The sequence below is a fragment of the Toxotes jaculatrix genome, chromosome 6, assembly GCF_017976425.1.
Source record: "Toxotes jaculatrix isolate fToxJac2 chromosome 6, fToxJac2.pri, whole genome shotgun sequence".
Taxonomy (NCBI): Eukaryota; Metazoa; Chordata; class Actinopteri; family Toxotidae; genus Toxotes; species Toxotes jaculatrix.
The window spans coordinates 17,513,013-17,536,677 of record NC_054399.1 but is presented as its reverse complement, the minus strand read 5'-3'; the positions used below and the strand labels follow the sequence as shown (position 1 = coordinate 17,536,677).

The window sequence follows — 23,665 nt, the reverse complement described above, 5'->3', positions numbered from 1 at the left end:
TTTACCATTACTATTCTGAAAAACAAACTTCCCTTTATAGTCTGGGAACTCTCTCCAAGGGTAATTATTGGAGCAGACTAATAAAAGAGCATTTATTAATGTGAAAGAGACCTTAAGAATGTGTTGAGGTAGGTGTCTGTCACAGAGCCAGTCAGTGTTAGTCACTACTTTTTGACAGAAACTGCAGAGCCAAGTGGGGCTTACGAGAAACAGGGCCAAGTCGAGATGTTTAGGACACAGGGTTGAAAGCCCAATTTGTTTATATGAAACTGTAACCCAGAAGAGGAGTCATCTCTATTGGCAGTAACATGTAGAAAGAATCACCTAGGTTTTGATTTAGGGGAAATGGAGTCGTATAAATATTTAGTGAGTACTGGCAGGACAGTTGTTGGCCCTGTAGTGGAAACCAGGCTTTCCATTCTGTCCTCATATAGAAAGGACTGCATACTGTAGGTTAGTCTAACGGTCTAGACCACTGGTTCCCAACCTTTTTGGCTTGCTAACCCTAAAAACTATGACATAGAATAGAATAGAATAGAATAGAAATACTTTATTCATCCCAAGTTGGGAAATTTCGCTATCACAGCAGCAATACACAGGCACTCAGCCTCCAAATATAAACCTCTAATGGTAAAAATAAACAATATAGACATTATTTACAGAAATAGGAATTTAAAATAAGAGTACAAAAGGAAGTGTGCCATTTGAATAGAAATATAAAATCTAAGTACAAAAACAAAATGTGCAGTTGAAGCTGAAACCTTGTGTCAGATCTGTCATATACAGTCATATACAACATCTAGTATTTTCATTATGTGATTATTTTCTCAATCATTTAATAGCTCTGTCTGTGTAATGACAGAAAATTGAGAAAAATGCACATTATAATTTCCCACCATCCAAGATGATGTACTTGGATAGCTTTGTTTATTTGCCCAACAGATATTTAATCTACTATCATGTATGACAAAGAAACACAACAGTTCTTGACATTTGAGAAACCTAAGCCTAAACAATGGGAAAAAATGTTTATTCATTTTATGTTGACCAACTAATTGATTCACCAATTAATCATTGCAGCTATAAAGATATCACCGACTAATATGTACTTGTGACCCCCCATCATGGGTTGTGGCTTTAGAGTGGACACACGTTTTGAGCAATTCTACCAAAGTGATATGTCCTCTCAGAAAGAGGTGACAGAAAAAAATACACACAGTGACTGTATTACTCCTGCTACAACAGCGACATACAGGTGAAATTATTATTATGAAAGAGACACTTCTTAGTCACTTTCTGAATAAGTAAAGTGCAGTGAAGCCATTCTGTTGGTATCAGTCATTGTGTTCAAAGGTTGTGTATGTTGTGTGTGTGTATACATGTGCCCACCTGACACCAGAGGACCTAGGCTGCCCTTAAATCAGAAAGCGTAAAATCAGATCTTACACACAAGCACACACCCATACTCTGCCCCCAACTCTCTCTCTCTCACTCTCTCACACACACACACACACACACACAGTAGTTGCCCATTATCTAAATGACTGAAAGAATATTTGAATAATTTCATAAAACACCCTCCTCAGGTTTCTGAGTAAAGCATTAGCAGAGTAAAGACCCTCCCCAACACATACTCAAACATCACACACAAGCACATGTGCACATTCAAATACACGTAACAGAAGCGTTCACCGTCTGTCCAGATCTGCTTGTTGATCAAAGCCAAATGTCTTTGAATTGGCTGGAAAGAGTGGGGCGACGAAGTGGGATAGAGAGACAAAGAAACAGAGAGTGTGCAAGAGAGACAGAAAGAAAGAAAGGACAGATAGAGAGAGAGAGAGAAAGGCACACAGATGTCTGGATGAAAAAATATGCCTCAGCTCTTAATCAGTCAGCAGCTGCTACAACAAACCTACAACAAAGTAGTCAGGAGGACTACCTCTGACAGTTTTCATCCTGATTTTCTTAATTTTTCTGCAAGCAAGCAAGCAAGCCGTAGCCTGGTTATTCAGCCTCATTATCAGACTGAGCAGTACCAAAGCTACTGTTGAGGAGACCAAGGTCATATTCTCAGTACTATATTCATATGTAATATATGATATATATAATATTCAGGGAACTTGAAAGGAAGTGGGCGCATTAATGACCTGAGGGGGAGAATGTATTCTACAGTTACACAAAAAATGAATCTGGAGTCCAGCCATATATCTGTGACTACACCGAGGACGAGATTTATTTATATATCATGAAGAGACAAAGTGAGACAACCTGTCTCTTCATGATATATAAATTTTGTATTTCTCTTCCACACACATATTTCTAGCAGATTTCCATTTATCTAAAGGCTTTTTCAAATGGTCAAAGAGAAGACTGAGTTTCATGAATCATGATAATAAGAGAAGCTGCGCTGCTACATGTCGACTTCTGATGATATGAACCGGTCTGTTTGAGATCTGACTCCTGGACCTTCATCACAACATATACCACATAAACACAACTAAACCCAGCAAAAATTACCCGTCTCTATGAACTACAAAACAGAAAAGCTGCTTTCAATTTTCAAATGTAATCTTTATGTATTTAACATGTCATCTGATCTAATCTAAACAGTGTCATCTATTGAATCCCAGAGCATTTATCTCTTTCTGTCACAATCCCTACATGTTGTTATCATTCCTGTCTGAGAATACTGAAGTGGTCAGAGATTATTCCCTACAGCCGAAACTACTCACAGCTCATCATCTGTTAGCCGTCTGATTTCTGTCACCTTCAACAGTATTGTTTCTCAAGCCATGGTACAGGGACCCAAACATGGCTCATTATAAGTGGTGGAAGAAGTACTGAAATCTTCAGTAAAAGCAGTACTGCCAAAAAATACTGTTACAAGTCAAAGAACTGTACAGAGTAGCAGGGTAGAAGAATAAAGTAGCATAAAATGGAAATACTCAAGTAAAGTACTCCAAAGTGGTTCTTTTCCCCACTGCTTAGCACAGTGACTGTGTCAAGAGACAGAACAGTAAAAGGAGCGACAGTGTCACTATGTGGCATATAACTGCAATTGCAGTTTGAGTATTGATTTCATAAAGGACTACACAGTACAAATTAGTGGTCTCAGGTTGTTTACTGACACATGGCTCCCCAACAACAATAAAATGCATTCCAAAAGTCTTATTCATTTCTTAGAACTGACCTATATAGCATTACTAATCAATCAATCAATCAATCAATCAGTCAGTCAGTCAGTCAATCAATCAATCAATCAATCAATCCAACACCTAAAGCCTTAATAAATGGTCCCTCGTGAGAAGTTGGTAAAAGGGTTTTCTCTGCCCTGAGCTCAGGCTCACAGTAGATTTTGACATGATGGAAAAATAACTGACTTGCCAGTTTTATAGCTTTAAAATCCAGTGTAACCTTGGTGAAGACTCAGTTGCCTGGGAAAATTAGCAGATGCAGTAGCAGAAAACTGATTCTTGGTGTTTGTTTGTGTGAAGAGGTCGAGATAACCCAAACATCCCACACCCACTCCCACCGACTGACCTTGCGCTGTCTACTCCTTCATCGGCAATAAGCGCATCTGCGTTTCTCTGTAGACTCTTACATTTGTCCATTGTGTGTTTCCTCCTTCAACACAAAGATGACTGACAGGGTGTTTGCTCATTAAAAAGAGCATTATCCAAGAGCGCAGACCTCCGCTCCAGACCAGCCTGTGGCGGTAATGTAGCAACCAACGGAAAACGTAGCCGTAGTAGAAGAAGAAAAGCCGGAAAAGCAGCGGATGTTTTGGGAAACAGTGCCTTACTTTGCTGGGAATAACACATTTAATCATACTAGTCCTGTTTTTTTTCGCCGAATCAATGAACGCCAACGTTTCAGACATTAAAAACGAGAGTTAGCTTGTACCGTTGCGTTTTTGCTGTTACTTGTCATCAGGTAGCTTAAACGAGCTAATGCTAACATTTAACTTTAACCGGTGGTGGTGTCCTGTGTCAGTGAGCAGTTCATCAGTTTACTTTAGAAATAAGCTTGGTGTGGATTTCAGATAGTTGTGTTTTTGCCGTAACACAGTTTGTGCCTCCTGTCATTTAGCCACTGGTTTGCACTTGAATTACTTCACTGACAGACAAAAGACACAAACATTAAACAAAATACAGTCAGCCTTTAATCATTTATATCATTTATTATTAGGTGATCTTTCTGTCTTTATGTAGCCATATGTATTTTGTTAGTTCCCTTTAGGAAAGTGTAATGCTGTGTTAGTTAGACTTGCCTGGCACACATTAGATATTTATGTCAGGAGCCAAAGAAGGTGGTGTCTTACTGAAGCTTAGTGTGGATTTAGCATAATCACTGAAGACCATGTCTGCTCTTCAAAATGACCTTTACAGAAAAATGTCTAAAAAGTTAAAAAAGAGAAAGCGTAAGAAGTTGTCCTCATCCTCCAGTGAAGAAGATGAGAAGGTGAGGAGATGACATTCAGTTATGTTTACTGTTTCTAAGGACGGTCCATGTGGATAAAATCCTGACCTCACATGTTTATTGTTTTAATTTTTAGGTATCCGGAGAACAAGATGCCACCAGCAGTTGCAAAAGTGTCAAGAGGAGACACGACAGGTTGGACACAGTAAACATGACCTATAACAACTAATTAATGACAGTAACAATAAACACCATGCTACACAGTTGATCACTGACCAGATACTTTCTGTTTTCTTCTACATGTAGCTGTGCATCGAAACGGGAAAGTTCTGTTTCTTCAACCATTAAAGATGATTTCCAAAGCACCCGCCAAATAAAAAAGCCTGTCTACAGACTGGTAAAAACACAAGCAGAAGACCAGACACCTGTTAATAAGGCTAGAGAATGTATAAAAACAGAAAGTGTCTCCTTGCCGTTCCATGGGGGAAAGTGCTCTGGTAAAGCAAAGCATGATATTTCACGGAAAGGTAATACTGTCAGTGGGAGTAAGACTGTGGAAAGTGGACCCTCGAAACCCTTAAGCACTAACACTCCAGGGACAGTTCCTCAGAAAACAGAGAGGATGTCTAAGGGTAGATTAGATGAAAACTCTTCCCAGAGGAGCCTATCAAAATTTAAAAAGCTAATGAGTCCCAGTTTGGTCCCTGCTGAACAGAAAGAGCAGAGGCAGAATCTACAGAAGAAGAGGTGCAGCTCTGAAGAACCACCAAGGACTGAGAATGACAGCAATACTATCAAGATCAGGGAATCAAGCAAGACCTCGTCCAACTCCAAAGATTCAGCAAGGCAGAAGGGAAGGGAGCTGGACAACAAGGTTCCTCAAAGGCATCAAGAAAGGGAGTTTAAGGCCAAAGGGCGCCTTTGTACAGAAGCAAAAGCTCCCTCTGTCTCTACCACAAATCAGTCTTCCACTTCAGCCAAGTACTCTACCTCAGAGAGTAGCTCAAAGGTGTTGAGGAATGTCACATCGCATAAGGCAGCTAGGTCATCATCTTCTCAGGAACAAAGAGATTCTCTCACATCACCTCTGCCTCCCAATTTTAAGATACCAAAAAAGGTTAAACCAAGGCTAGTAGATAGTACTGATGATGACAGGGCTATTTCTGCAAACAGAAATCTCAAAGAAGGGACTGAGCCTTCAGGCTCTGCGGCCTCAATAAGAAACTCCAAGCAGGACATGGTCCAACAACATCACAGCTATTTGGATGTGACTCCCAGGTTTTCATCCGAAGGACAAGATAAAATGACGTCCTTGCCTGGCCAGTTCCCAACTGTGTGCAATACTGCCACCAAGCCATGGTATGACCAGGTAATGAAAAGCATTACTCATTTAATCTGAAAACATCATTGTTTATTTTACATGTATTTGCTTTTCTTTACACTTCTTTTTAATGGTAGAAATTATACATTTCAAAATGTATAGTAAAGCTTGTTGTTATCCAGTACATTAAAATGACTTGTGTCGTTGTTGCAGTGGTTTAAAACTGCAGAGAGGATGTGTGTGTTTGTTGTTTGTCATAAATGTGTTGTTCTGTAGATGCAAGTGGTTGAAGAGCTTCACCTTGCTCGCACGGAGAAGAAACTGGACCTGGATGTAATGCAGAGCTATGGAGAGCTGACCTGTATGGACATAGACCCCCCAGAAGAGGGAGCTACAGATGCATGCTGTAAGTGTTAGTGTATATCTATCTCCTACACTGTGTTTGTGTGTCTAATAAACAAAATCATGACAAAATTATAATTAATAAAGAAATAATTTCTAACTTAAATCCTTTACAAGCCGAATTCTTTTGCTGAAATTGTGCTGTGGGCAATTTTTTTTTTTTAGTTGTTAACTGATATTTAATAACAAATTATTGAATAAACATGATGTTTGTGTCCTATTTCAGGCAAACAATTCCCTCAGCAAGACCTAATCCTTGTCTTGGACACCAATATTCTCCTCAGTCACCTGGATTATGTGAAAAAGATCAAGTCTCACGGCCTTGGAGGTTTTAAAAATCATCTCAATAATTGATATTTCTTGAATGATATATGGCCATTTAATATGTTTTGAGATTAAACTTCTTACCAATATAGAAGGTATGCAGTTAGTTTCCACTCCCAACCCAAATGCTAAAAGTAATTTCCCGGCCGTGGCTGAATTATTATTACACATCATCAAGAGATGTCGTCATCCTTTTAATCACAAAATATGTTATGCAATACATCTCAGGGGTCAAATGCAGTACATTTTTACCTGCCCTATTACTTATAACTTAAAGGCCATTATCAAATGAAAGTATAAAATCCCATTTCTACATTTATTGAGCATATTTTTTAACTTGAATAAACTGGAATCATCACCACTTTCTTTCTCCCCACTTCGTGTAATCTTAGCCCTGGGCTCTCCTGTTGTCCTGGTCCCCTGGGTGGTGCTTCAGGAGCTGGATTCCTTAAAACGAGGGAAAGGCCTCTCGGGTTCTGTGGCACACCTGGCCACTCCTGCCATCTCATACATTTACAATTCTTTGAAGAACCGGGAATCTCACCTCTGGGGGCAGTCAATGCAGCAGGCCGCAGAGAGCATCAGTGAGTGCTGATTTATGGAAAATATCAGAATCTTCAGTGCTCTGAAAGTCATACTAATTTATTACAACCAAGGATGGGGCCTAAAAGTTAAGGGGGTTAAGACTGTCCATGAACTCAGATCAGATTTCTGCTGGGGACTGTTGAGTGTAAAAACATGATGGCTGAGCACATATAAACATTACAGTAATTGCAGGCAAAACAATAAGCACTTCATGAAAAAGCTTTTACCTTCTGCTGTTTTATGGGTGAAAATATAATAATAGAATTACTGAACCTTTCATATCGACAATATAGTCCCTGTGGAATTTTTTTTTCTTTATTTCGCTGGTCAGTTATGGACATCTCTCTGGTTAAAGCATAGTGTTTGAGGTGGGAGAGATTACTGCCATTAATTAATTCCTTTGCTAAGTACATGCTTGACTGTTCACTACATAGACACTAGGGGGCTCTAGCACTAAGCTGGTCCTTCAGAATTAACTGTCACAGCATAGGTTGTGTGCATCTCAAGGGCAGGTTGCACTCAAGCATGAGGTAACCCCCTTGTTAGCTATACATCATTTTTCAATGAGGAGAGTGATAAAGGGGGGTTAGGTGAGCTAGTCTTTCCTGTTTCTAAGTATTTAGGAGCGTACATGCATTTTGAGTTTCTCTTAAAATAGATCTGAAATCTCCATCTTGTGTTCTTCATCTTTTAATCTTCCTCCTTGACTTTAAAAGAAAAAAAAAAACACACTGTGCGCTGTTACAGTGTAGTAATGCATGAATTAAACATATTTCTTTGTCCTTATATGGACTTTCATGTTCTTGTCTGTCACTCTTGTGTTCCTGTTCCTTCCTCCTTGTCTCCAGATGGTCTCAGTGCTGAGAATAATGATGACAGAGTGCTGCAGTGCTGCCTGCAATACCAGGGTCTGTACCCAGGGTGTGCTCTCATCCTGTGCACGTGAGTTCCCCCTCCCCCCTATGGCATACTGCTGCTGCTGCAGAGTGTGTGTCCTCTGCAAATAATGCACATGCATGTGACTGTGTGAGTGGGTCCAGCCAGATAGTTCCAGTTGGGATGAGAGAAAGGGAGAGCTAGACAGAGTGATTGGGCAAGAATAGAAGTGCTGAGCAAGGAATTCTGAGTTTAGTTCAGGAATTTTTTTTCAGCTCAATAGGAGTGGCTGTCGTATTATTTCACATTCTTTTTTTTTTCTTTTGACCTAATTCTATGACTGCTGCTGTTTCTAGACGCAGCTATTGATTGTTTCGCTGAATTAAAAAGAGAAATCAGTGGGCAGACTTAGGATTAGTGTTGCACAACACAAATAGATGTTATATGAGTTGTTGTAATATTATCCCTCTTCCCTCACTAGTAATGACAAGAACCTGTGCAGTAAAGCCCTCCTGAGTGGGGTGAAGGCCTTCAGCAAGAATGATTTGGAGGCAGAGGCTGAGAGATCCAGACACGGCCTTCACCCTCTGCAAAACATCGAGACCCTCATGCTGCCTCACACAAACCTTCAGATCTCTTCAGCAGTGCTCAGCGGGAGTTGCACACCAGCCCAGCCACACAGTCAAAAGAGAACAGGCCTTTCTGAAGGACCCGTAATGAAATGTGAGCCAGGGATTAATGTGCTCTTCATGCAAAACAGGAAATTACTTGGCATACTCCATCATGGTGCAGTAGTTAATAGCACATACCATTCATGCACTTGCCTTTTCCACCCACCCCTTCCTGTTTTCCTGTTTTCCTGTTTACTCTTCCTTCGCTTCAGGTCCATCTGTTTGAAGCAATCAGGTGACAGCTTCAGCTGCATGAAACAAATCAGCCTCACTGAACAAAATATGAAAAAATAAAAAACGGTTCAGAGGAAGCTAAACGGTTCATTTCCAGTGAAACAGCAACTCTCATGTGAAGGGGTAGCTGTTGTCCTGCGTTGTGTATGCTTTCTTTCTATATTTACATATATGGTATGCATGTAACTGATCACAGATAGCCAGCAGCTCGGTGAAGGAGAGGAAGACAAGACGAAATGGGACCTTAGCAGGTGTGTTTCCAAACTGGAAGACAGCCTGCGGGAGGTGCTGTCTGATGTGTTAGAGGTGGAGATGAAGGCTGCTTATGAAGACCTCTGGTTAGAGGTGAAATATATGCTTTGGAATTTCACATTATCTTTGTGTCAGTTTTTTTAAATGATTGTCTCTAGTAGGTGGATAAATATTGTACATGCACGTACACAGTATATATGTACATTTGACAATGATGAATGATATGCAGATGTTATTGCATCACATGGGTATTGATCTGTTATATAAATAATGATTTAATTGATAATAATTTCAGGCCATTATTTTCATTGTGTTTTTTCCTGTCGACAGATAGTCTATCTAAAACCACCCTGGTCTCTTCAAGATGTCCTGCAGTGCTTGAAAAAGCACTGGATTGCTGTCTTTGGGCACATTGTCCCACGGAGGAAACAGCAAACTGTTTTAAATCTCATCGAATTCTTCAACTCAGGTATGTAGGGAGGCATGTGGAAGAGGGGGAAATATGTGTTTCAGTGGTTTTCATACTCTAATATGCACCTTTCTAAGTTCAAAACCTTGGACTCCGCCGCAACAGTGTTTGGGTTTGTGTTAGAAATCCTGTTGCCACCAGCTGACTTTATATCAAAACAATGTTTAAATATGTAATAACAGCTAGGGGGGAAACATAATACAGAAAAGTATGTATTTCAATTCAATAAAGTTTTTTTGAACTGAATTAAAATACATAGTAGTGGATGGTCAGGTAGAGGTCTCTAAATGTAGGTCACTGTAAACAGTCTTTCTCTTTCTTGGCCATAGTCCAAACACCAAAACACTCAGACACTCAACACCTAACAGTGTTTCGTTGTACAGTCACTTGAGAAACATAACATAGAAACTATAAATAAAAATTGTATTTAACTCAGCACAGAAATGAATCTGTCCCACATTGTTAAGACATCTGAGTCGACTCAGTTTGGAAATCAGCTCTTCTTCATGAGCTGTGACGTTCAGTTCTCAGTGTGTTAACCTCTTGCATTGTTTTGATTAGCATATTCTCTTGGTTTGAGGTGGAAAGGCTTGATAACATCACACTACATACACACACACACTGTAGATTAAAACATTTGCTGTCACTTTCCTTGAGCTGATTTTAATCTTTTGAAGGTGAACATCAGAGTTTGAAAAGAGCTACGAGCATAAAAATTCACACAGGGAATCGGCCAAGCTGAGCTCCCTTAGGTGTTTAAATGCAAAGATATTCTGTGTTCCACTGTTAGAGGTTCCAGGCTATAAGCTGAGGGTTTGTGATAAAAATGGTCTGTACAAAAACTGCTGTTGTTTTATAGGTTTATAGTTATTAAATGTAAGAGTTGCTTAATGAAAATCTCAAATGTCCAAAATCTCAGCCTTAGGGAAATATTTTTAGTCCTTCTTGGAAAGTGGTGTTGAGATACTGACTCATCCTCCAGATAAAACCCTTACTCCTCTGGGGTATGACGTTGTCTGCCCTGCACTGCGCTGGAACCCTACAGAACTACATAAAGAATCAGGTCATCCGCTAAAGCAGGACACTCAAATGTGTGTCAGAAAGATGCTGAGTCGCCCACTGCAGCAATTCTTGCTCTGGATCTTATCGCTGGATCTAATTACATTATGCTCACAGTGCTGAGTGTGTGTGTGTGTGTGTTTGTGTCTCAGATTCAGTCTTCCTAAGTCCACCTGTGTGGGCGTGACTGCTGCACAAGTGGCACAATGGTTTTTAATCCATCCAAGAATGTTAATATTTAAAACAATGGAGTTTTGCCCTTGTTCTGAGTATCCTTGGTTCACGAGCGTGATTCTGGATTTGTTGGTACCACGCAGCCTGGCTCTGTGCCAGGGCTCTGAAAGTAGGAGGAGGAGGAGGAGAGGGAGGAGGAGGAGAAGGAGAAGGAGGAGGAGGAGGAGGAGAAGGAGGAGGAGGAGGAGGAAAGAAAGGAGGGATAAACTGAATGTGAGGTTAAGAACAAATCTCGGAGTGGAAAAGTACTGCATGTGATTTTCTGGTCTCTTCTGCGCAGGCTGTGTGTGTGTGTGTGTGTGTGTGTGTGTGTGTGTGTGTGTGTGTGTGTGTGTGTGTGTGTGTGTGTGTGTGTGTGTGTGTGTAGTTGCTTGTAGCTATACTTGTTAGGACTGACTCTTCACAGACCTCTATAAAGTAGCAAGGCTGTGATTTACAGTTGGTTAGGTTACAGTAAGGGTAAGCTTTATGGACAGGCATGTAGCTGTTATGGTGATGACCACAGAGTAAGACCACAAGAAGTGAATACACACACGCATGTAGCAAAAACACCATGAGTTTGTGTAGCTGCCTTGTTTTTGGCCAGCGTGCCCCGCTGCCTGTCTTTGTCTTCCATTTTATTCAAAGCAGTTCTTCTCAGAACATTACCCAGACAGAACATCCTCTCGTGAAAAAAGCTTTGCTGTTCAAGTAACACCTCTTCCCTTTGCCTCACTTTCATATGTCTGCTGTTTCTCTCATCGGGAAGTGTGGGTACACATAACAACAGTCCTACAGTAAATCTTACTTTCCTAAGGGTGACAATGTTCAGTCTTTGTTTAAGGTGTTTTAGAGTGGTGTTGATTCAACTACATTTTAGAGACTGCATTGAATTGTATTGCATTATACCCCATTAAAATTGATGAGGGCGTTCATTTGAGTTAGTTGTGCCTTATTAACTGAGTGTGTGTAAACCTTGTGTGCATGTGCATGTCCCCTTTGTTTTGCGGTCATCTGATGGCCCATGTATATGTTTTATATATATGTTCTTGCAGGTAAAACAATGGACTGCAGTGCCACCTTAGCAGCCCTTCAAGAAGCTAAAGAGCTCGTGAAAGCTTTTGGGAATCGTTCAAGCCGTGTACCCAGTGCCATTTCAGTAATGGACAACATTTTCAATAAGCTACAGTCTCAGGTCAGTCATCAGGTCAGGTCGTCTGAAGTTCGCATTAGTTCTAAAAGAACTACACTTTACATCCTTTTTCTGTTGCGTCAATTGCGTCTATACCCAGAGTGCACTTGAAGGAAGTCTATTCTCTTTTAGCTTTGAAAGATCTGATAATGAGCACCAAAACAACAATTAAGCAGACAGCAGGATGTATTTTCTTATATGACGCAGCCTTTTATTTTACACTGTTGGATTCTGTTTAATATTTTTCAATTTGAATAATTGCTCCATCTGTTTGTACAGAGAGAGCCTCCTGCCTGTGATGTTGTCATGAATGATGATGATGAAGACAAACAACCCATGTCTGCTCAGGTCTCTCATCAGGAAGTGTGGGCCCTGTTTGAGAACATCTGGTCCAGTGTGTATCAAATGAGGTGGGTGTGATGGAGATTTTTTTTTTTATGGATGCAGTGCTAGGATTCCACTTATGATTAAACCACAGATAACCACCGCAGGTTAGGATGATGTGGTCTGTACTGATTTTTCATTTGCTTAGACCTGAGCTTTTTATTTATCGTCTACAGCTTATGTCACCATGACTTCTATTATTATTGCTATTCAGGACAGTGTACAAGTGAACATGCAAACAACAAATTACCTCCTGACTAATACACCAGAGTTCAGTCCCGTAATTAGAATTACAATAAGTGGTTATATGATAAATAATTTGGAGGTTGTTTATTTTGATATGTATTTAGTTTTTTTTTTCCGTTCCATTGACCTCTGAGGTCATTATTTTCTGTCATGTTTCAGCTTGGAAGTGTTCAAAGCACTGGGCTTTGACCCTCACACCATGCAGAGTGCTCAGCCAGTGGGAGGTCCTCCACCACCACAGGACGCTTTGACTTGTTTGCACAAACTGTCCTCCATGGTCTCACAGCTGCTCCAAGCCTTCAGCAGGTAACTCAGCCTCATCTTATCACTGCTGTCAGTCTGAACATACCACCAGACATTCTGCTCCTCTGCCCCTCTCCCACAATGTGTTCACTTTATACTGTATTCAGTCTATTAAATTTGATCATTTGAGTTTAAACTTATAAGGGCATTTTGTACCGTGTCTCACAATTGTGACTGTGCCTCTTATAGAAAACTTTAACTCAGCTCAAGTGTGAAGAAAAAATGGTGTATAGAAAGGGGATCTTAGGAACCGATCTCTTAAGGCCAACGTTACATTTCATGCCACTGGCAGACTATTCTGTCCGTCTGTCATTATGGATCTAAACATCCCTGCTTGTCCATCTTCACTGAACCCTTTAACTTGACCTTCTTCACGCCCTCTAAGAAGCCCATTTAAACTGTCCTTGATCTGTCCTTAACCAGCCTACTCCTTCCTCTGTCCTGGTTATGTGTGTGTGTGTGTTGTGTTGTATGACCTCATAGAGCTAAGGCCCTATTTGGCATGTAGTCTTGGTCTGGCTATAATCTGCTTGACCTTGTAGCTTTGCCTTATCACCTTCCCATGACGCAACAGGCAGCTCTACACTGTAGCACTTGTTAGCTTCTCAGTGTACACTCAAGAGGGATAATGCTAACAGTTACCTGTGGGATGTCTTCACCCTCCTATAAGCTTTGCCAGTGTATCTGCTTGTGCCTGCATTCGAACATATTTACATTTCACACAGGACTTTCATGAAAACATGAAAAATGATGACATTTGCAGTGGAGCTCTTTATGGATTATGTGTTCTGTGAACTTCTACTTAAACTATGCCAACGTGTTTCTTTCTCTGTTTGTTCATTGCTGTCCCAAAGCGTTAAAATTTGGCTTGCAACACAGGTTTGCAGTCACGCCCTCCTTTGACTTCCTTCCCGTTCACTCGGCTTTGGCTTGCATGGCTGCTGTGGCAGGTGCAGGAAAACATTCAGCAGTGGGCGTTTTTCACAGAACACATTTTGACATGTTGCAGTTGGAAAAGCACAGGTGTAAATAATAAAAACTAATGACGGCTAAATTCCATTTAGCTGCTTCAGTGTCAGCGTTCTGGTGTTGATCCTGGCCCCTGATCCATCAGTTGACTTAACATGATTTAGGAAGATATTTTTTGATTTGTCTCTCTTATGATGTCCCCTCGTCCCTCCCCCTTCTCTCACATATACGTATAAAATATCAAAGCAACACACAATCATAAGATCCAGTCAGTGTCAGTACATTATTCATTCCCTGCACAGGATTCACTGTGACATTTTTGGTCTCTTTGAGGACAGGTAACGGTAAAACTCCTGCCATCCAAAGGGCAAAGTGTCTGCTGATATCCCACTGTTTTATCCACGTGTCACTCTGAACTCCTACTCTCACTGTAGGTCTGCAAATACAGCATAGACGACTTTTCCTTGCTGCTGAAAATAACCCTTTTTCTTGTGTGAAGATAATTTAAATGAAAAAAAAAATCCAGTTGACATTTTAATTGAGGTTCAGGATGTATTCACTACATGAGCTAAGACTGTTCGTTTGAGATGTTCTTCTTCTTGTGGTTTGCAGTTGATCATAATACTAGTGATGTTGTGTTTCTTTCTAGGCTTTCGTTATTTCCTGTGTGATATTTCTGCTTTGCTTTGTTTGTGTAATCTTTGCTCTGCTCCCTCTGAATCTATAACACGTCACTTCACACAGGAAACATCTTAGAGTGCTGAATCTGCACAGTCAAATAGAAAATTTACCAGTATTTGGACAGTAACCGGAAGACAAGGGTGTTGTTAGATATTTATCTCTGTAATGATGGGGGGAAAAAAAATAAGAAAAGTGATGCCTCCATTGTGCATTGTGTTCTCGGCTCAGTGGCTATAAAACTGACAAAACAGGCCTCTCAGATCTTAAGGCACTAAGCTCCCAAGCATGTGTCCCAGGTGGACTTTACTATCACTTAAAAGCTCTAAACCTCTATAGCTCCCTGTTTATTGCTTTTGCCATGTAGAATATAGCTTACATGGTGGTATTTCATTACCTGATGTTTTGTCATATCTAACGTACACCTTGTATGTTTTGTTAGATGGCGTGTTCTCACTGCGTGTGTTAGGGGTTGATCGTTTCCTGTTGATAATGTTGTGACAGTACACCTGCGGCTGCTTTCCTGGCTCTTTGTGTGATGTTAATCAGTCTAAAGAGGAACAGTGTCCTCTAGTCCTCTCTCAGTCATTTTTGATGATGGTATTTTTTTTTGCCTTTGGAGCTTTTAGTGAAAACAGACTACTGTTTTATAAGTCTGACATCCTCGGAGAAATTTGTTATTCAGGGTCATAAATTCTTCATCATGGATTTATTTGGCAGATGGATTTATTTATTTAAAAGAAAATAAAAATTCTTGTAGGCGCTTTTGACTATGTCAGAACATAACATATAAATAACAAAAGTATTAAATACCTTGGCAGCTGTGAATGTTTTGGAATCATCTTTTTGCCTCTATGCTACCTTCATCTCTATCTGCAAGAATCTTGGTACACCGTGTGTATGTCTTTGCACTCTGCACTCGTCCATGCACATGCATGTGTGTATTTGGCTGCTCAAGTGCAGTTGCCTAGGAGACAGTCAGACTCATTTTCACGTGTTTGAGCAGAGCTATGACTCATTCCTTACAGGCTATCTCCCTCTGTCTTGCTCTCTCTCATTTTTCTCCGTATGTGGACACTAGGTATTGATAATTTAGGTCTCTGCTCAAATGACCATTTTCTCTTCCTCATCTTTCTCTCGTTTTCCTGTCATTTCTTTCTCTCTTTTTGTCTGTTGCTGTATTTTTCACTGAGGTTAGTCCTCTTTTGCTGTATGTAGTTACTGACAGTGGTGTGTGCTTGCATTTGTGTGTATAAATGGCCTTGTGGTTGAAAGGCACCACATAAATAAACTTGCGTTTTCTTGTGTGAAAGCATTTAAGAGTTGTGTACTCCAGAAGATCCAACCCAGCTGAATGTTTCATTCACTTGGTGTAGTCAGATTTACTCTTTAAGTCTTATTATTTGTGGAAAGACAAAATGTCATATTATAATATCGTATCAACTTTTTGACTAACTGACTCCAGTCTCACTGGGGCGATGATTAAAGTGCCACAGCTTTTCCAGCTTCGCCTGGAAGTGAGTTTATTTCTAATTTTTATTTTATTTATTTATTTGTTTGTTTGTTTGTTTGTTCGTTCTTCAGTGTCTTGTCCTCACCCCCTGGTTTGGAAGAAGTCCAGGCACTGCTCAGCATCATCCACTCTAATAAGGTTTGCGCCATTTAACAGTTATTCTCATACAGTTAGATGTTGTTTTAATTAAAGTCATTTGATGTTTTTCTCCTGCAGTGTTCTTGTTATGTTCATCTCACCTTGACATGTTCATTTTTACCTCAGCTGGTATGCGTTGTGTTTCAGATTGTTAATGTGGATTCCAGATTGACAGCCAGAGACCTACTTGATTGTTTCTCACAACAGGACTACAGGTAGGACACACATAACACTGATAGTTGCATGTATAGGTTGTTTACATAGAGCATACATTTAAATTGTTGCCATCACACTATGAGCCCTGTCTGTCAGGTAAATCAGATGGATTTCCTGACTCAGTTCACACCCTTGCTACAGCTGTAATCTCACCAGTCTGATTGTCATGTATAAGAGGAATTAAGTACATTTTAATATTCAGGACAAGTCTAGGATAGCTTTTATTCACTGTCCTCTGGAGGCTAAGTGCATTAAAGCTAGTGAAATACATCCAGCACCGCCTTGACATGTACCCAGTGAGTTTGATGTATGCATTTAGCAATGCCTGTCCTGTGACCAGATACCACAAACAAACCTGCTCAGGTTCTCAGAATTCTGGCGTTCTTTGTTATAGCATGCCCAGACAGGTTGTTGTTTTCCCAGCATCACAGCCTCTATCATAGCCCTCCTCCTAAATATCCCCAGCAGAGCTCTCACAGTGTTTGTGGTCATGTCAACACTTGCTCCAAACAATTGTGACACTAATTATTAACATTTCTTTGAAGGAATGCTTGTTTAATCTAACAGGCGTACCATAGTAACCTCCAAGCTGGTGTGTAACAGGAGCGCAGTGCTCACATGCAGTTACCTGGACCACAAATGAAATAGAATCCCACACATTGCCTCGGAGAGTCAGGATTTATCTGTTGCATGGACGAGAACTAATTCAGGTTCTGTACTAAGATTTAAGTGGTGGAGTGAATAAGTCGTACATGTTAAGTAACCAGCTGCCTTTATTTGAGCAATGGAGATTAAACAGTGCTCCTACATGGACTCATATAAACTCTCATAAAGTAAAGCAAGTGTTGACTTCCCGGGCTGAGCCAGGGTCACAGCTGAAGTGTGGTAATGTCGCTTCACCAGCCTGTTGTCAGTGTTGTCTATTTAAAGTAGCTATATCTGTCTTAAATGGCTATATCTCATATATGTTTAAGTGGTAAAATATGAGTATGCCCTTTCTCTCACTCGCTCATGTAGCACAGGTTCTACATGTACAGAATGTCGGGGATTATCTTTCATGTCTGAACACTAAATATTACCACCTATTAGTGCACAGTTATCCTACTTACGCTGCGTATTTTTGGCTGCTTTTTTTGTCACCTCCCTTATGACATGGTTTAACTTATGCTTAAGCTACAGCTAGTGTTCACTGGATTTGTCATTTAAGAGCTGTGTCACTGATACTGACTGACAGCATATGTTGTTTGCTATAAATAGACTAATAGGCTGATAATAAACTGACACAGCCACTGACAGCCATGGCTGGAGGCATTATGTTTCCGGGTTTTCCTTCCGTCCCATTTTTGTGAACGCAATATCTCAGGAACACCTGGAGGGAGGTTCGCTTAGAGTGAAGGAAGAACTGATAACAATTTGCTGGTCAGAGGTCAAAGTGAACACAGAATGTCCATTTCACCAAAAAATACACTTAGTACCTTTTATTAAATTCCTCCAAAGTCTTTACTTCATATATTATAAGAGTCTGGACAGACATGGATGTAAACTGCAACATGACTGACTGGCAGAGGAATACAACCCTGAGGCGCTAATTTTAGTCTTACAGTGTTTTTGGGGGGTCGTTATTGTGACACCCATGACTGCTTGTTATCATGTGTTAATACTGGGCATGCTCTGAATCATTAACAAACACACACACAATTTTTTAACACTATCATTTTTAAATTTTATTTATAATTTTTTATCCATAGTCTCCAACAATACAGCAACATTATACACACACACACAGAGAATCACTAACCGCCATTCCTGCTTCATCATGACGTGGTTCTGAAGCTAAATTGCAGCTGTATTTTTGAGTGTAGATTGAACCCAGCAACTGCCATGGAAACAAGCCACAGTTCCACGTATTCAACAGATTATTTGTTTCCTGGCCTTTGTGTGTGTCCTCTCTTAAAGCTGCTGCCTGACTGTCGGAATCTGTTTCTGATGATTTTATAACCCCAGGATAAGAAATGCTTTCACTTACACTGGAATTTATTATATAGCTCCATTAATCAATTATTCCTCTATAGATCACTTCAAATAAATGACTATTCATTAGTAACCTGGCTGCTGTTGTACTGATAATGATTGATATAATCAAAGCTATTAATTAGCTGAAGTGAGTTTAAGAAGGATGATCATTAGATAACAGGAAGTATTATTTTCCTGTATTTCAGAGAATTAAAGTACTTTCTTGCTTGGAATAATGATGTGAAGCCAAATAAAACCAAAGGTTGATTTAGTATTAAAGACAACATCTGCTGTGTCACTTCGCGGAAGAGCTTTGCGGGCACTTAGCAGTCACGTAATTCCAGCTTTTGTTTCAACAGGTCACTACTGAAAGATATAGTTAAGCCGGCTATGTTGTCATTGTAAATTTTTTATCGGTTACATTCACTGTGAAGTGATCTAGGCCTTTACTTGGCAAGCACATTATCCATGGTGTTAAATATTTGATTTCTATGCTCAGTGCAAGTGGCATGATGTCATAAGTTATATAAAGCCTCAGGGAGGCCTTTTCCTGGATCGTGCACAGTCATTGACAGGCAGCTTTCAGGACAAACAGGCCTTAACAGCAGATAAGCCTCTAGGGGAGTTCTGAAATGTTAGAAATGTCAGGTTAAAAAAAAAAATACTTTCTGTGTTGCTTTCCATTCTTGAAACGAAGCCTGTTTGTTTTATAATAAACAACAAATGGGAAAGTGACCAGCATAAGATTATGCTGTTACCTTGCTACTGCATTTGGTAGGATTTTACACATACAGAGGCAGAGCTATAATGTGTTCAGAGAGGATATAGGTTATGGTACATTCTGATAAACGGTTTGAAGCACAGTGTCAGTCTGAAAAGACACAAACGCTCTTGTGTGTTTTACATAAGCCCATTTCTGAAAGCCATCTCAATTTTTTTTTTTTTTTTTTTTTTTTTTTTTTTTTAGTGAGTGGGAGGGAAAGGAACACAACCAAACAAACGTGTTTTCCAGTGTCAGTGTTTCTCAGCTTAGTTTTCCTTCTGCTAGGATCGAATCAAGTCCATTAAACATGTCTTTCTACCTGCTCGTGATTGCGATTTCTATACACATGCGTGACTCTAATTGTCTGTGGTCTCCCCGGTGTCGTTTGGAAACATGTTTCCGTGTTTATACATGCTGTATGAACGCATTCTGATGATTTTGCTGCACCTGGGTCTTTTACACCTCTGAATATGTCATCAGCGCTGAAGCCTCTTGTCTTTTAATGCAACATATCTCAGCTGCTGGTTACCACAGCTGATAGGTGAGAGCAAATGCATCATTTGTTAAGGCACCTCGCTCTTTCACTGTATGTGTTTTAATCTAAGCTTGCGTGTTGTAGCATCAGTGTTTAATTTATATATTGTTTCTTACATAATTCATTGGCTCAGACAAGCGACTTTAAACATCAGCTCCTTATTCTTTGCGGTCACCGCTGACGGCATTATATTATACCCTAATATTTACACAGTAGTTTTACTTAACTCAGTCAAACAGAATGGCCGAGGGGAAACACTGCTCTGATATTTTATAAAAACTAACCAGGCTACTGGGAACAGCATGTAGTTCAATAAAAGAAAGCCTGAAGCCTCATATTACTTAATTTTCTTTTATTCAAATGGTACACTGAAGAGAAACTGCTGTGTGTTTTCTCACCCTGTCAGTCCTTCTTTCAACTGTTAAATGAAAAAAAGATTATAGCCAGATGTAGAAGCTTTTGCTTTCATCCTCTGTTCCATGATATTACTGCAGTAAATACTTAATATTTCATCATTTACGACTGTAACCCGACTGCACCAAAAACCTTTGCGTGTCTTCATGTGTCAGACATTTCATAAGCAAACCCAGTGGCCCCATGTTATCATTGACTGGCGCTCTTTCATCAGCCTTTCTCCGAGGATGTCAGACTTTTAAGGTCGGTGTTTTGCTTTCAAATCATCATGAAATGGAAAAAAATACTTTTATAGAGAACTTAGTTTTATTTATTATTTAGAACTTTATTTCTCTTTAAAAAATAAAACTGAACAGGACATTGATCCGTGTGTCCATAGCCGCATCCTCGAATCTGATTGGAAGCTTTCTGTGGAACAGAACAACATGATTGGCTGGTGGAGATCAGCCATCAGTTATGTCATGTCACCGTGTCATGTGGCCCTACGTTCAATTCAGTGCAAATCGTTACTGTTTGCTGGGGATATCCATTAACTACCTGTCAAACACATATAGGCTGTTATGTAACACACAGCAGCAGCACAGCTCTCCCACTTTGTACATACATTGCTGCTCTGGGTCAGTGACTCTGTGAAGAATTCATGTGCGTCACTGACTCTGTGTCATTACGTTCAGACATTCTTCATGTGAGATGCTTGATGCGAACGCCGTGTCACTGATGAGTCCGTGGTTGTCAAAGTACACACACTGACAGGAAGCCTTTCACACACGGTCTCTCTTTACACGGAGCACGCCGGAATGTAACACCACATGAGTTGTGACAGACCAACACATCCTGGGAGTGAAGAGTGGGTAACACAGCCTGTTGTTTGCACAGGTTATGAAAACACACACAGCTGCACGCTTGGATGGAGAAGGGGAAGAAAATGGATGGAAGTAGGGTGAAAACAGGGGGGCGTCAACAGTGAGGCCGATTCTGGTCTTTCTTTCCTCCTTCTCTCTTCCCTGCAGTTACGTAACGTTCCAATGGAAACAAAGCAGAGGAGGAAACAAAACAAGCAACAAGCTCCCTCAGTGTCTCTGCTGCTAAGCAGCCGTTGCCAAGACTTCAGCAGCCAATTTGTGCATGCGTCCATGCTCACAGAGAAGACGGGTTGTGTGTTTTTCTTGTGCTTTTGTAACTGCGTGGATGTATATGTTGTTGTAACCAGAAAAATGTAATAGAGTTGGACAGAAGTGAGCGCAAATAGCTGACGCTGAAACACGGGGCTTCTGGAAGCTGCAGCTTACACAGAAGCTCTTTTGTCTCTTCTGTCGTGGACATTCTGTGCTGATCATGGTCAGCGCATAGAAAGTTCACTCGTAAAGATCTCTGTGTAGCATCATCCAGATCGTACACTGTACGGTTCTACATCTCTCCACTGGATTATGGAACATTTTTAAAAACCTTTTGCTGCTTATATTGTTTGAAAAATAAATAAATAAATAAATGAAGACACTGATCTAAACCTGGAAATAGAGTCTCAGTCAGCAGGATTTGTCCTTTGTGAAAAGCCCGAATAGGTCAGCAGAAATCATTTCATCAGAAAACAAAAATATACACAATGAACCATACTGGCCAAAGTATGAAAACTTGAAATATTAGTCACTTATATTGTAGTAAATAAAGTATTTTTGTATAATATCAAACATTCATGACTAACATTCATAACTATAATTGTGTTCCCAGGGAGAAGCTGAGAGTTGGAGGGGCCCAGTTCATGGAGGTAAAAGAGGCCCTGGATCGTTGTGTTGGGGCCACAGCTCAAAACATCACCTTCAGCACATGGCCCTGAATGGCCCAGTGCCAGGGAGTTTGCACATCAGCCAGTGAGATGCCTTGAATGAACTGACATCATTTCCTTGAAGTAAAAACTATAAGTTAAAGTGACGTTTGCTTTTATTGTGCCTCCTGTGACTGCACCTGTTCCCTGTGACAGACAATATTTTTGTCTGTGGATGGTTCTCCATTATTCTAAAGGGTAGAACATTGGTTAAATTGAGGTTCTACTTTCTGTATCAGGCACGTATATCATATCTCCTGCCACAACTGAGCAGTGTTTTCTCATTGTTATATTTCAAGTGTGATGTAGTTCAGTAAGTCCATCAGCATTTAAGTGATTAGTTAAATCACAGTGCTGGTTTTCATTTTTAATATTATTATTTATATTTTCTTTTGTTTGTTATATACACAGAGAATATGGAAAAAAAAATTTATTTGGTCATATTTTTGGACTGAATGTGTAATGATGCAACACTGATGTCTGAAATCCTTGGTATCCCACCGCCCACACCCACCTCACCCTCTGTGACAACTGACCTTTTTTTAAATGACTAAACTGTGACTAAATATATATTATAATGTCTGTTCACTGTTTGTCAGCCCTCAACCAGCTTAAAGGAATTATTTGATATTTTGGCAAATATGCTCATGAAGGCACATGACCCCCATAAAACCCAAACTTCATGGTTTGACACCTTCTTACTGTCATACTATCTCCTGAACATGGGATTTCAAAATCATCGTGTTAGAAAGTCAACAGATTGTCCTTTTGAACTGCCCAAGTGTCTCAGTGAGACACTGCAACACAATTTGCTGTTTTTTGAAAGCTACAGCTGTCGGTGAGGATGTGAACCAGTGAAACTACGTTTTCAGATTTTGCTTTTTTTTTTTTTGTTTATTTTTATAAGCCTAAATGGAAATGATTTGAGAACATAAATTATATTTTAAGTAAATAAGTTAAATGTTTACAACAAGAACGAGTTTTTGAAGTATTGTTTTATTAGAGACTTCTTTTTCTCATCTGCATCAGTTGCTTCCAATGAACTTTTGTATAGAAGTGATTTCCAAACTAATTCAGCCTCAGACACAGTATTACAGTACAGTATTTCCTGCTAGTGTTTTAGGAGAGGCTCACCTGTGTAGTACTGTATGCATGCTGTGATTAATATGACCTGAGCGTGAGTGCATGTGGTTGCATGTGTGTGAGTGTGTGTGGTGACTAAGGGGATTAGAGAGCAGGTGACGCCAGCAGACAGGCTGAGATTACACCTGCTGCTGCTGCGACACACACACTGAGGCTAAAGCATCAGACGTCACGCAGGAGGAGGTGGAGGGAAGACGGAGGGGGAGAGGACGGATAGCGGTGGACAGCGATGATCTGGATTTACTGAACTTCCTGTCTCGTTAATTCACTGGAGAGCTGGATGCCCTGCAGACGCAGCTGCTATTGAACATTTTGTTCAGTTATGTTGTTTGACTCATTGAGTTTTTGTCACAGATGTGTCTCCTGCGTCATAAGTCTTTTTACTGCCTTAGAAATATTAGTGAATTTTCAGTGTCTTAAACCACTGACCCAAAGGGACCCTTTCTCACTTCACTGTATAATGAAGTGCCTGACTAATGTGAAACATAAATGTGAAACAGCATTTATCCTA

General features: G+C 40.1%; 1 protein-coding gene across 2 annotated transcripts; it reads left to right on the top strand.

Annotated features, from left to right (window-relative positions):
* Positions 1 to 3,777: 3,777 nt before the first annotated feature.
* Positions 3,778 to 22,918, top strand: swt1 (SWT1 RNA endoribonuclease homolog). 2 transcript variants are annotated; one of them, XM_041041293.1, is made up of 17 exons: positions 3,778 to 3,933; positions 4,389 to 4,461; positions 4,556 to 4,614; positions 4,726 to 5,788; positions 6,017 to 6,146; positions 6,369 to 6,470; positions 6,859 to 7,050; positions 7,900 to 7,993; positions 8,409 to 8,650; positions 9,029 to 9,177; positions 9,415 to 9,553; positions 11,881 to 12,020; positions 12,297 to 12,427; positions 12,807 to 12,953; positions 16,182 to 16,248; positions 16,396 to 16,463; positions 21,918 to 22,918. In XM_041041293.1, the coding sequence occupies exons 2-17, from the start codon at positions 4,393 to 4,395 to the stop codon at positions 22,021 to 22,023; spliced, it is 2,898 nt and encodes a 965-aa protein (XP_040897227.1). In that variant the 5' UTR covers positions 3,778 to 3,933; positions 4,389 to 4,392; the 3' UTR covers positions 22,024 to 22,918. The 2 variants fall into 2 exon arrangements, with proteins under 2 accessions (XP_040897227.1, XP_040897226.1); XM_041041292.1 differs by having other exon boundaries at positions 3,778 to 4,461.
* The last annotated feature ends 747 nt before the right edge of the window (positions 22,919 to 23,665 follow it).